This window comes from Anas platyrhynchos, chromosome 1 (assembly GCF_047663525.1).
Source record: "Anas platyrhynchos isolate ZD024472 breed Pekin duck chromosome 1, IASCAAS_PekinDuck_T2T, whole genome shotgun sequence".
Taxonomy (NCBI): domain Eukaryota; kingdom Metazoa; phylum Chordata; class Aves; order Anseriformes; family Anatidae; genus Anas; species Anas platyrhynchos.
The window spans coordinates 22,835,833-22,849,147 of NC_092587.1; the positions used below are offsets into that span (position 1 = coordinate 22,835,833).

The 13,315-nt window shown below is 38.4% G+C and overlaps 1 protein-coding gene across 2 annotated transcripts in view; it reads left to right on the forward strand.

Moving 5' to 3' along the window:
• The first annotated feature begins 632 nt into the window (after positions 1-632).
• The window catches only part of POT1 (protection of telomeres 1), a 74,547-nt gene continuing 61,864 nt past the window's right edge, over positions 633-13,315 (forward strand). For both annotated transcript variants that reach the window (XM_027458175.3, XM_072033190.1), the window contains exons 1-3: positions 633-752; positions 9,571-9,704; positions 13,091-13,163. In XM_027458175.3, coding sequence (XP_027313976.3) covers positions 9,582-9,704; positions 13,091-13,163 — 196 coding nt within the window. In that variant the 5' untranslated portion in view covers positions 633-752; positions 9,571-9,581. The remainder of the gene's footprint in view (positions 753-9,570; positions 9,705-13,090; positions 13,164-13,315) is intronic.

Here is a 13,315-nt window from a genome sequence, read left to right on the forward strand (position 1 = left end):
AGCACCATTAAGTACACCATTCACTATTTTTTTCCATATAACAAAAATAATCAATGAAAATAATAAATCCTGTAATGGCAAGGTCCAAATAGTATTTTTGCTTATTACCAAGCGCATTATATTAATGTCCAGTGGAAGGTATAGGATTAAAATTTATGGAGAACAGTGATGACCTAAAGGAAAAATGTTTCAGAAAAGGTTGTCAGCAATAAAAATGAGTATGAAACATAAACATTAGTGAATCCCCCTGCAGAAATTATTGAATATGGATGGACTTAAGCTCCAATTTTTGAATCATCTTTTAAAGTGTAACTGTAATGCTTCAGGTGACTTGACTAACGCAGATCCAAAAGGTGAGGATGTTGTGGAGGAAAAGTTTCAAACGTATGGAGAGGATAAAATGGTTTATTGTGGGGCTTCCTGAGTCACTGCGTGAGGAGAAACAACCGAAGGACAGCGGGGGGACGCGCAGACCCGCCCGGTGCAGAGGCAGAAGGGAGGGAGCCGACTCAGCTCCCTCACCATGGAGAAAGACCAAACCCCCCGCCAGCCTTCCCGCCCTGCCCGCCCCCTCGCGGGCAGCAGCTGAGGGCAACGCCTTCACTCCTGCACACAGCGCATGCTCGCAGCGGTTCGCAGCGCTACCAGCGCGCATGCGTCATGCTCTAGGCATGCGCTCAGTGCGAGCAGGCGAGAAAGCCGGGCGGAAGTGTTGCTGGCGGCGGACGGTGGCGCGCCGCGCCGGCGGGCAGGTACGGGAGGGGCGCGGAGCGGGGCTCCGCGGGAGCAAGGGGAGGGCGGCGCCAGGAGGGCTCCGCGGGGGCTCCGCTGCCCGGTGCGGCACCGGCCGGCACCGTGCGCAGCTTCCCTCCCTGCATACCCGCTCCCTGTCTCTCCTGCGGGAATTCAGCCCCCGCTTTGGCAAACCTAATGCTTTAGGGCTTCACAGTGCGTATATATATATATATATATATGCATATACACACGTGTACTGTGTATACATATATATATATACACTGTTATATATATGCCCTATATACAGTAAATATACTCTGTTTTATCTTCTCCTAGTTCTACTTTAACTTCTTACACACAAAGTACATAGAAAACAAAGTTTTACTTCGTAACACATCTAATCTAACACTAAGTTCTTGCTTTTATACATCCTGGCTTCTTGCACTTGCTGGATCGCCTCTGGAATAGTTACAGGTCGCATCAGGAATGGGCCTGCTGCCCTGTTGTCTTAAGCTCTGTTCATATTGCAGCCGGTGGCTGCTTTCTAGAGCTGCAGTGTTTTTAGGTAAATGGCAGCATAACAATCCATTTTCCTCAGGTTGCATTTGTTCGTTGCTATTTTTAAACAATCTGATTGGTACTTTGTAATCTGAAGTGAATAAAGTAAAGGAGTTGGTGTTTATTTATTTTTAAGAACTCTAGTTGTGTGCTAGTGATGGCAAACACCAGCTCTGTTTGAGTAAAAATGGCCTAGGACTTATTTCCAGAGACTTGCACCTGAAAACCTGTACCAGCATCAGGCTGAAGTCTGATGGTCAAGGGGATAAAGCGTGTCACACTTCTGACTTGTTTTTCCTTTTGTTTTAGATAGCTGTTGTATTTTTTCCCTCAAGGAATGCTCAATGACATTACAAGTTACTAGACTGTGTTAAAGAATGTCCAAGCTACATATTTTTGTCTTCTTGAGTGCTTACAGCGGCATTTTAACTGACCACATCAATTAGATCCTGGTGTTCATGGTTGTTCATTCTTTATGACATTTTGGTGAGATTTCCTCCACAGATCTGCACAACCACGTGTTTATTCTCTGATTTGGAGAATGACTTCCAGTAGCTCACTGCAAGTAGCATCTGCTTTAATAAATAACAAATCTCCTCATGCCTTTGCTGCAGCTTCCTTATCCCAAAACTTATCTCTTTATCCCAAAATATATCTCTTTTTGGCATTTTCATATGTCAGTGAAATATTTCTTGGTTATAGAGAAAGAAATAATCTTTCTAAGTTACTTCTTGCTTCTTGGGATTTCTTTTTTTTTTTGCTCCAGAGCTGATCTCTTACTAGTTCTGGAAGAAAAATTGTGTACATAGGAACAATCCCTAAGTTGCAGCAGTTGCCAAAGTTAAGAGCCAGTAGTGCATATGTTTGGCTTGAACAAAGGTTAAATATTGGGTGTATCTGTGTAATCCAGGAAAAAAGTAATTGTGTTCTATCTGCTGCACTGGATTGATGTACTACTATGTATGGTAAAACAGATCCGGCTTCAATTTCCTCCCCCAAGAAAGTTAATTCTGGAGTCAAGGTGGAGAATACTAATGTATTTAATTTTCAGTCTTGTTCTTTTCAGGATTAATGACAACTGAATTATTAGACTTGCTGTGGTTAGAGTGTAGTTGTATCATCTCTAGTATGTCATTTTTATTATGAATTTTGTACTTGAGGTACTTGAAAGTATGCTAAGTAAGTTTGCAGGTGACACTAAATCGGGAGGAGCTGTTGACTCCAAAGTTGAAACTGAGCCATGAGTGTGCCCTGGCAGCCAGGAGGAACAGACATACCCTGGGGTGCATCAGGCCCAGCACTGCCAGCAGGGCAAGGGAAGGGCTTGTCCTGCTCTGCTCTGTGCTGGTGTGGGCTCACCTCCAGCACCGTGTGCAGTTCTGGGCACCTCAATATAAGAAGAACATAAAACTATTAGAGTGCCTAAAGTAGGGCTACAAAGATGGTGAAGGGTCAGGAGGGGAAGACGTATGAGGATCGGTTGAGGTCCCTGGGTTTGTTCAGCCCAGAGCAGAGCAGGCTGAGGGGAGGCCTCATGGCCGCCTGCAGCTCCCTCACGAGGGGAGCGGAGGGGCAGGCGCTGAGCTCTGCTCTCTGGGGACAGCGACAGGACCCGAGGGAACGGCATGGAGCTGGGACAGGGGAGGGTCAGGCTGGGGGTTAGGGAAAGGTTCTGCACTCAGAGGGTGGTCGGGCACTGGGACAGGCTCCCCAGGGCAGTGGTCATGGCACCGAGCTGCTGGAGTTCGAGAAACGTTTGGACAGTGCTCTCAGACACAGCTGGTCCTGTGTGGAGCCAGGAGTTGGACTCAGTGATCCTTGGAGGTCCCTTCCAGCTCAACATATTCTATGGTTTATGACTTGTCAGTATGAAGAAAAAGTGATAAAGATTGGCTTACATCATTTTATTTATAATTTAGGATCCTGTTAGGGGCTTAGTTTTTCTGTTTGTTTGTTCATTTTTAAGTTTGTGTTTTGATTCACTTTTTGGAGAGAATAACAGAATTGTGATATTTCAGAGAACTAGATATGAAAGACAAATATGTTGGACCAATTCAGCAAATAAATGCAATGGGGAGAAGTCTTGCTTTGTGATCACTTTGTCTTCTCTTCCAGGAAATGCTTGTTTCTCTTGATCTGGGGTGAAGAAAACAGGACATTAACTGTGACTGTCTTTGTGCTATTTTCTTTATATTACTTGTTACATTATGTGTTCCTTGTATTTACTTAGAGACATGAGGTCAGTGGGTCATCATTCCATTACTAGTGAACTGTTATTTCTGGCTTGTTATCATCTGTGAAAATTTAGTTGATCTTCATTGAATCCTAAGGATTCTCCTTGCTCAAAAAGAATTGTACAAAAGAATTCAGCAACTTGTATATCCAGAATGTACGTGGAATGATTCCTGCTTGTAACAGGTTGACTTGACCTGTCTGTCACTGCTAATAAGATGTCTTGCAGTGGTAGCATGTTCCCTGGGGCTTTCAACTATTAAGGCATGTTGGTACCTTTAATTTAACATTGACAGGGGATGAGAACATTTTTGTGTACTAAGCTTGTGACCTACAGCTTTTTGTGCTGAAAACTTGTAGCAACTTTCTACCCCTTTATTATCCTAATTATGGTCTAAAATTTGCTATTTCATATTGCTTAAAGAGGTGTGAAAGAAGGGGAGAAACAGTGATGAATTAACTTGATTGTAAGAACAATTTGCAGTTCTTATGTGCCTTTCTTAAAAAAAAAATCTTAATTTTCTGTTGTTTCTGTGTCTCACTCATGTTGTGCTGGCGTTCAGGTCAGCAGTTTTGTATTGTTGGTGGTTGTATGGTATTAACTACAATTGTAGCTGCAGCTTGTGGTGTTTTAATGATTTTCAACGCACATTAAGCAGTGATACAGCTAATTTGAGAGTTTTCAGTTCTGTTGCTGAATTCTTTTGTACAATTCTTTTTGAGCAAGGAGAGTCCCTAGGATTCAATGAAGATCAAGTAATTTATTTTTTTTTTAATTTTAAGCTTTTTTTGGGGGTGTGCTGCAACTAAAAGGAAAAACTAATTAATTTGATTTCTTACTGAACCTGACAGCTTTTGTTAGCTCCATAGTTCAGTTTTTTCAGCTCCAGTTTCTTAGCTCCGTAATTCAGGTTTTAGATCTTTACAGTCTTAGGTTGCAAGTGAGAAGAATGAGTTAAAGTCCTTCTTGATATTATTATTAATCATATTAAAATATAAGAATCACTTTCCCTTCTTTCTGGACCTCAGCATAAAGGCGTGCTGTGTTTGCAGTACTTTGGTGGAATATGCCCTCATTCCAGAAGAACAAATTTCTAGAATAACTGTTTATTTTTGTTGAAGGCTAACCTTTGTTCAAAGCTGCTTCTAGCAGGCAATTGTTTTCTGGTGTACCATGTTATTTTTTTTATGCTTTTGGAATACATGTTAATGTTCCCTAGATGATTAAGATGGAAGTAGTGGGCTGTAGTAGCAGAGTAGACTGCTCCCGTCAGAAATATAAAGTCTAGAAAATTAGTAGGTAGAAAATCAATTATAGAGCAGAGCAGCACGTGAATGTTGAACCCATAGCTATCTTCAGTTACTTTCCACTTGCTTAAAAAATGATAGATAGCACTTTTTCTGGGTTTGTTTACAAGGTGTAACCTTTTGTATAGCTCTCTGATTATTAAAATTATTAAGCTTTTCGGTCGCTCTATCTCTGTATTTTTGTCATTTATAGCTATCGGAATGCAATAGGTGTTTTCAGTTTGTGGGAATAGAAATGTTGTTTTTGCAGTTACCTTGTTTAGAGGAAAGCAATGTGGTATTGAGATATGCTTACAGTGATAAGAAAGTTTAGCAGGTGACCTTGTAAAATGCAGACCACCAGACTACTTAGAGCAATTGGGTGAAAATCATGGTGTCAAGTCAGATGAGTGAAGAAACATTATCACTTTAAACAGTAAAAATCTCAAGCGAAATTTGAAATTTTACAGGCCGGCAACTGAAGGCCATGCATTGTCTGTGAAGCATCAGATAGATTGTGAACCTGGATTACCCACTTAATGGGGAAACAGGGGAGGGTCCTGTCATCAAAAAGTATACAAACTGTGTTTTGGAACTAGTAGGCGTGCTCTCTTGCTTGCGGGGTGCCCACCGTTGCAATCACAAATTACTACTTCACTGAGATCCTTGCCTGAGCCTAAGTTATTGGCTACGGAGTGTTTCTCACAAGTTCACTGCCTGCTTTCCTGTGTGGGTATGTTTTGCAGCCATCCTGTTTTTCTGCTGTTCAAAGAGTGTCCCGTGATGCTGTCTACCTTTCTTACAGCCTCCTCGCCCCCTTCCTTATGAGAAGCTCTGTTTATGCCACTTACAGGATTCTTGAGCAGCAGATTCAAATTGGAGTGATTCTTGTCAGTGTTACGCAGACAGCCTTTTCAGAGCAACTGAGATACTCGACAGACTTATCTTCACTTAGCTGCTATTCACAACAGCTCTGAGTGCCAAGGACAACACTAAAGATATTTGCACCTAGATTTTGGAAGCCAGGGCTTGCATCACTTATGTTTTGAAAACTTGCTTTTGTAGCTCTTGGAGCTGCAGTGTGTGTGTACATACACACCCACGCCTTCATGTTTTAATTGCAGAGAACAAAAATCTGGGAACTTCGGTGTTTAGCCGTTAAAATACATGACCTTATTTTTATATGTATAGAAATTCAAGATCTGAAAAAAGGAAAAAACACTACTTGTTTTCTACTTGGATGTTATTTACATATATACTCCCACAATTAGGTAATTTGTTAAGTAGTGCAAATAATACGGGCATGTACCACTGCATCAACTTGCATATGTATCATTTTCAGAAATTTTCTTTTGTAATTTTGAAGACACGTCCAGAATATTCATTCCATTGAAATAAATGGTAAAGGATTTTTTTAAAGGAAATAAGGGGGCCATAGAATTTAAGGGAATTTAAATTTAGAATTTAAATTAAATTTAGAATTTAAATTTAAATTAGAATTTAAATTTAAATAGCCATCAGAGAGAGTCAAGTTTTTAAACCTGAATACCTTTCTTTATTTTGATTTAACAGCGGTCTTTGAATTATAACAAAATACATCTTGCTTTTATATGTCTCTGGGAAAACAACAACAGCAACAACACAGAAACATCTATGTAATTGTTCAAGTACCGTAACAGAGAGAAATTTAAGAAGTGTTAATTTGTTATGTTGTACGACTCCCTAGCTCATTCTGATGTTGCTTGATGAAGAGCAACATCGCTGATTAACTTTGAAGTTGACTGTTTCCAGATGAAATGGATCGGCCTCTCAGGCTGCTAGAACGTAGTGTGAAGTAGATACTTTTGACTGGAAAGCTTTTTAAGAGTTTTAGTTGCTGTTTTCACTAGAGGCTTGAAATCCTGGCCAGGTAATGATGACATTGTCTTGGTTCGTGTTTGAAAACACAGATAAAGGCATCAGAGGTGTTGCACAGGACATGTAAACCCTCGTAGCTCCGTAGTTAAAGCAGTCTACAGAGAGGGCAGAGCATGTGCATCTTTGCACCTGGGTTTTGCCCCTCCTTTAGCTCAAGTAGGAATTGAAACCTGAATCTGGTGCTGTACCTGGCAGCCTTGGAATGAGCACCTGTTGTCATCTTGAGTGATACAAAGCCTTCTTGCTTTGTGGGCACTGGGGAGGAAGCTACAGAGGAAGAAGTTGCTGGCTGACATTTGTTGCAAAGTAGGGGAATATATATTGTGTGCCAGGGAGATGCATGGCACTGTGGCCTTGTTACTCTCTTGTTACTGAGTCTCCTGATTTCAAGTGGATGCTTAGTTATCTGAAGCAGATGTGGGACTGGTTTTCAAAGTCTAAGCTACAAATTTAGATTAGACACTGAAGTCAGGCACTAGTGTTTTTCCCATGAGATACCATAGTTACCAGACTCTCTACGATGTCTTTTGTGTTTAAATGCATACTTGGTTTCCTAGATGCAATAGGAAAGCAGATGAAACCAGAGGCTGTTTTGTTATTATTGCTTTCTTAAATGTTAGCAGAAAAGCTGATGTTGCTAGTGGAGGGTTAACTGCTGTTTTACAAATTGTCTGTTAGACAAGAATAAGGCTGCTAGAGAGTTTCCGCAGGAAGAAGAATGGAGCGGTTCAGTAATAGAGAAATAGTACGTGGAATCAGGTAGCTTTGGGTACTGGCGTGACAGTAAGGTGAAGAACCTGTTTTTTGGTTGTTTGTTTGTTTTAAAAAATATCTATAGTATTTCTGAGTGTCTGCTCCTATTTTCATTGGCTTATGTTTATAATTTACCATCTACTGGTCTTTCCCCTCAGGAAATGTTAAGAATGGTTTGGGCAATGGCTTCCCATTTCCATTTCATTGTAAGGGAGCACTCTGTAAGAATTCAGTCTGCTTAGCATTGAATAAGCACTTCTGAACTGAAATGAGAATGTATTTTAAGCTTTTATTTAGTAGCACACCAGGTTTTGTGTTCCTTCCAGAGTAGAAAATACTTAATATTTTTTTTGTGTGTTTTTCACTGTCATATAGAGATTGCTAAAACTGTCTGAAATAAGGACTATGGCTATAATCTTGCCAAATGGGTTTTTTAGAAATAGAAAGTATTGTTACGTAGTTTATTAAAACTTATTGAAAATTGAAGATTGAAAGTGCTGTGACTTTTCTGCAGATAATACTTTAAACAGAAAATTCACAAGAGGAAAAAAACAACAACAACAAAACCAACAAATACACTAAGTCAAAAAGAATGAGATGACCAAATAATGAGCAATAAAAAGTAGCAAAAACTACTTACTGCTATATCATTTTTGTAAGTTTTTTTTATGTGTAACTTTGCTACAATAGACTCTTCTCCCTCTCTCCCGTTCTTATTATCATAACAATAACATCACCAATAATTTGCTTCATCGACTTCAGGCACAGTGAGGACAAACAATAGAAGCTGAAGTCATACGTTTCCCAGCTTTTTTTTTTTTTTTAGCGGTGCAGTGTTTAGCATTTGTAGAGGCCCATCTTATTTTCTTACTATTTTTTTCTTTAGAAAATGTTGTTCAATGTATCAAGTAAAGTCTACATAAGCGTATCACATTTACCTTAGGTTGAACAGATACCTCATTTTGAAGCAGTCAACGTGTATTATACAGAATGTAGTGACTGTTTAGCTACAACCTGTGCTGAGGAAAGGGTCTCTTTATAAAGAAGATTAATATATGATAAGCCACATACAAGGTAGAAGTTTTTAATGTGAGTCTTATTTCAGAAGGTGTGGAAGTTGGCTTACATGACTGCTTTGACTATATTCTTCCCTTAGGAAGTGTTATCCCACGTGTTGCTGGTGCCTTCCAAGAGCACCAGGTGTGATTTTGGAGACGTGAGGAGGCTGATACAATTAATGCCACTGATCATTGCTCCACGTGTTGGAGTCAGCGTAGGTAATAGCTGTCGAGGCAGCCTATCTGTGATTTAGGCAGCAACATAGATAGGAGCCATCCGCTCAGGGATCTGCTGTGTGTGTGGCTGTCATGAACAGCTCCCCATTTTTATAAGGACCTTTTGTTTCTTTTGGTGGTCTTCTGTGCTTACTATAAAGAGCTTGGTAAGCATAGTCAGTTAACATGCGATGACTTAGCTATTTTCTGATCTTAAATCTTCTGGGGTGTTTGTTCATTTGTTTGTTTTAATTTTGGGAGGGGGTTGAGGGACAAGGAAATCTTGCCAGTTGCACAAACTGCTTTGAAAATCAGTCATGCAAACATAATGCGTCTCCTGTGCATCTTCTTCTCCAAATTGCTGATGTACTGTTGCTGATCCAGCTGTAGTTGCACTTCTGCTTTTTACTTGGCAACAAGATTCTGCTTTGGTGTTGCCATTCAAACTCCATCTTTGTTTCCTAATGTGTATTTCTGTGCATAAAGCATTCATACTGTTTATCTTTTACATTCACCGGTTGTTTTTAATCATGTATAAAGTATTATTTTGTTGCCATTTCCAGCACAATGAAATGTTTTCCAAATAAAAAAGTTACAATGGAGGTCTATCACCAAGCAAATGTTATGTTCTTTCCTCCTGATGTTCATGGTACTGAGAGATGGGGCCGGTCCCTCTGAAGATTTTTAGTCTTGTACAATAAAACTCTTGTGTTATGAAATAGATTTTCCAATTCAGAATAAATTGCATCTTCTAGTAATTCGTAGTTTGAACAAGCTGAGTAGCTTCAGGAGTCTGTTTCTCATTTTTGTTTAGATAAAGCAACCATGCCTGTTCAGCTGCTGAAGATCATTAAAGGAAAATCTGAGCCTCCATTACCAAGCCACTTGCAGAGGGAGGATTTAAAACATTTGCACGCAGGCTTGGATTATACCAACAAATATTTCCAGGTAACTTACTGACAAACAAATTTTGCTTTGAAATAATTCCTGCTTTATTGACAAGGGGTCAACGTATTTTGACTCAGTTTGTGACTTACTGCTGTGATACGTTTATGTACATTTGTCGCATAGCTTTAAGTAACGTGGAATTATGACACTATTGGAGTTAGTTGCATTGTTGCTATTGAGTCCATTGGTCTACAGTTCTGCCCTTTCCTCTTGCATGGGCAGGTTTAAATTTTATAAGAGGTTTTCTTATATCAAAGAAATATATTTTTCATTTTTTATGTACCCATATAAAAATACTTTATGCAGAAGACTGTGCTGAAAATTAAAGGTTTGAGGAAGGTTGTTTATTTTTTAAATAGTAATAAGCACCACCATCCTGTTAAAGATCAGATTTCTCAGTGATGTATTTTGAAACATTTTTTTTTCTTGCATGAAGCAATTCAGTAGCCAGTTTTATGAAAAGAGATCTCTGGCAACTATATGCATCAAGATGTTCAGTTTTTTTAATCATTATCAACTGCACATTATATATTCTCCAGGACTCCCAAATATATTTCGGTATATATTCAAAATACAGTCCTAGTGTACTAGTGTAATGCAGCAATATATTTTTTAATTCCTAAACCACATATGCTCTGTAAAATACAGTGCCAATTCGTGAGGGTTTTCTTTTTTAACCTGTTTAATTTTTTGTGTGCATGGTGCTGAAAATCCTGTTTACCATCCCTGGCATTTAAGAGGCTAGGAATCGGTATCATCCCAGGCTTGTTTTCTGACTATTAAAAATAAAAGAAATTCTGGAGAAAACCTTAGGTGGCTTGCATCCTTAAAAAATGATGCAAATGTTTTAAAAGTATGAACAGAAGTGATTTCTACATCCAAGAAGAACATTTTGCTTCCCCACCTGTATATTCCCAGTTCCAGTGTTAGTGCTTATCTAACTCTGTGATGACTCAGTTGAGAGAAATAAACTGGCAGGAAACTATCTGTATTACCAGGGTAGTTTTCAGCTGCTCTTCTTCTCTCGACTGGTTCATTCTGGTGTCAAGGAGATGCCAGAAGTAAAGCAGAAAGGAGCAAATCTGCCCTTTTTGGAAGTAGACTGCTAGAGTGTGATAGGAGGTGATTTGATGACATAAATGAGGGAGAATGACCCCTTAGGTCTTGTAAATGAACAAATGGAATTATCAAAATCCAGTGGTGCTTATAAGCAGGGTTTTTATTCCTCAGGGTGTAGCTTTCTGTCCCATGCACCTGCAGGGCATATAGGCTTTTCTGCTTTTAAAGAGCTATTTCTGCAAGTACCCTCTGACACTGAAGAACAGGGATTCTTGTTCACAAAGGAAATGCTGAAGCAAACGGAAGCAGATTCTGAATTAGAAAAAGTTTCTGCCAGAGCAAATGTTTCCAGTAGGAAAGCAGGATGATTATTAACATACTATGATTTAAAGCATACATGTGGTTTTATAGCTAATTGCTGAAAAATAAAGTGTACAGAATCTTTCTCAGAATTTTGCCTTATATTAAGAAAACTTCATGTTGCCGCCAACATGGATTAGTAGGTGACTAAACCAGCTTGGCATAAAACCAGTACAACTGGAGAGCTGATAAAGCTTGTGCTAATGCACCATTAAATATGTTGGAGAATCCAGTTCCACAAACCAAGCTTGAAGGAAATGTTAGACTGCACTAATGTTAGGTTATCTTAGTGGTGGCATGCTGTTACTCCAGAGCTGCCAAAAGTCAGGCCATGCGTTGAGAAAGAAGACAGGGCACAGGATGGTTTTCTGAAGTGTTTTCCTTTCGTTCTTCTGAAAGTTCTTTTGTTTCTAGCATCCCTCTGAAGAATATAAAGTTTAATTTAAATTTATGTTCCCCATTAAATGTGGGAACACAGCACAACAAAAGTCCATGCATCCTCAGTCAGGCTGTGCCATGACAGAACCTGATGCCACCTCCTGTTATTTCGTTATGCTTCGGACTGTATTCATGTAGTCATAGATTTTTGACCTTTGTTTTAGTCTAAGTGAAGTTTTGCTGTTTTCTTGGAAGTGTAAAAAAAAAAAAAAAAAAAAGTAAATACTAAATACAATTCAACATAGTTTTTTGGTGTAATAAAATTAAATTATGCTTCAGGTTGGAAAAGGAGGATAGGAGGATTTATGGATGTTAAGTAATTCTTTATAAAACAATAAAATAAATTGTTCAATTTTATTTGTATTCCTTCTCAGTTAATATGTTGTTGTAGGACTAATTTTGCTCTGAAAAACATCTACAATAGCAGTTCAGTGCTGTATATTTTATCCTAATTTGGTTTAAGAGGTGTTTACTAACATTTAAATCAAGTTTCCTAAAGAACGTGTGTGTTATAACATCGCGGTGATTTACCCGACTGTCCTCTTAATGTTGCTTTTGTGCATTTATAGATGATTGCCCCTGCTGTGTCTTTAGAAGAGCCCTTTTATTTATTTATTTATTTATTTTTACTGCGCTGTTTTATAGTTCTCCTCTTAAGTGGCTCATAGACTCAGTTTTCAAATTCCTGTGTTTTTCTTTATTGAACCAATTTCTATGTTTTTATCCATGAAAATGACAGGTTTTTTTACCTGCCTTACTAGGTAGGAATACATTAGACTAACATTTTTGTTAACATTGAAGAAGCTTTACTGATGAGATGCCACATTTCTGAAAACAAGCAAATAAACAAAAATTGTTCCAAGGAGATGTCAACCTACGTAAAATTGCAGTGATTTTGTTTCAGTGTAACTTGGAACTTTATTATAATAATACACTAATATGTATCATACGTATAATAAAAGATATTTTATGTGTTTAATAGAAACTTAGACTCTTTTAGAGCATGCTATTGATGAATTTTTATATTGCTGCAGTTTCCAGGCTTTGTGATGCTGTTTTATAATCCCAGCTGTACATTTTTTATTTCCACAGATTATTTATCTTCATATGTGTCTTTTATCTCTCGACTATGTTTTTATATTTATGTTGTAAGTTTTGGCCAGTAATTTTTGAGGAATTGCTTTATCTTTTAAGATTTTGATTGTCCTACCCGTTTTAGCCTTTGTTGTGTTAGTGTGAGTAGTAAAAGATACCTCCATATCTATTATTTCATTGTGCAGTCTAAGCTTACCACCTAGTTTGTAGCAAGTAGTTTTGACATATACTATGTAATGCATGGAATTTCCTTTATACCCCAAGTTTTATTTATTTTTTTAAGAATTCAGATGGTATTTTGCTCTTATTTTCTTTCTACCTTTTCTTCTTTTAGCTCGTAGAGATTTCAGCTGTTATCAGTGTTTCAGTAACATATAGGTATATGGTCCTAGTTCATATATATCTGTGTATATACATTTATTTTTATTTTTTAGGGAGCTGTTATTCTTTCCTACCCACAAACAAAGCTTGGAGATGGGACAGACTTTTTCAAGATTGTTCTTCAAGGTACTTGTTTGCCTTTTTTTTTTTCCTGACCTTCTCAACACTTTTTTTGACATCATGCTATCACACCACTAGTACCTGCTTTGTGTTCAGAAAATGTTTAGACTTGAAATAATGTCTAGAAATGTTAATTCCCCTCACAAGTGGATTATTTT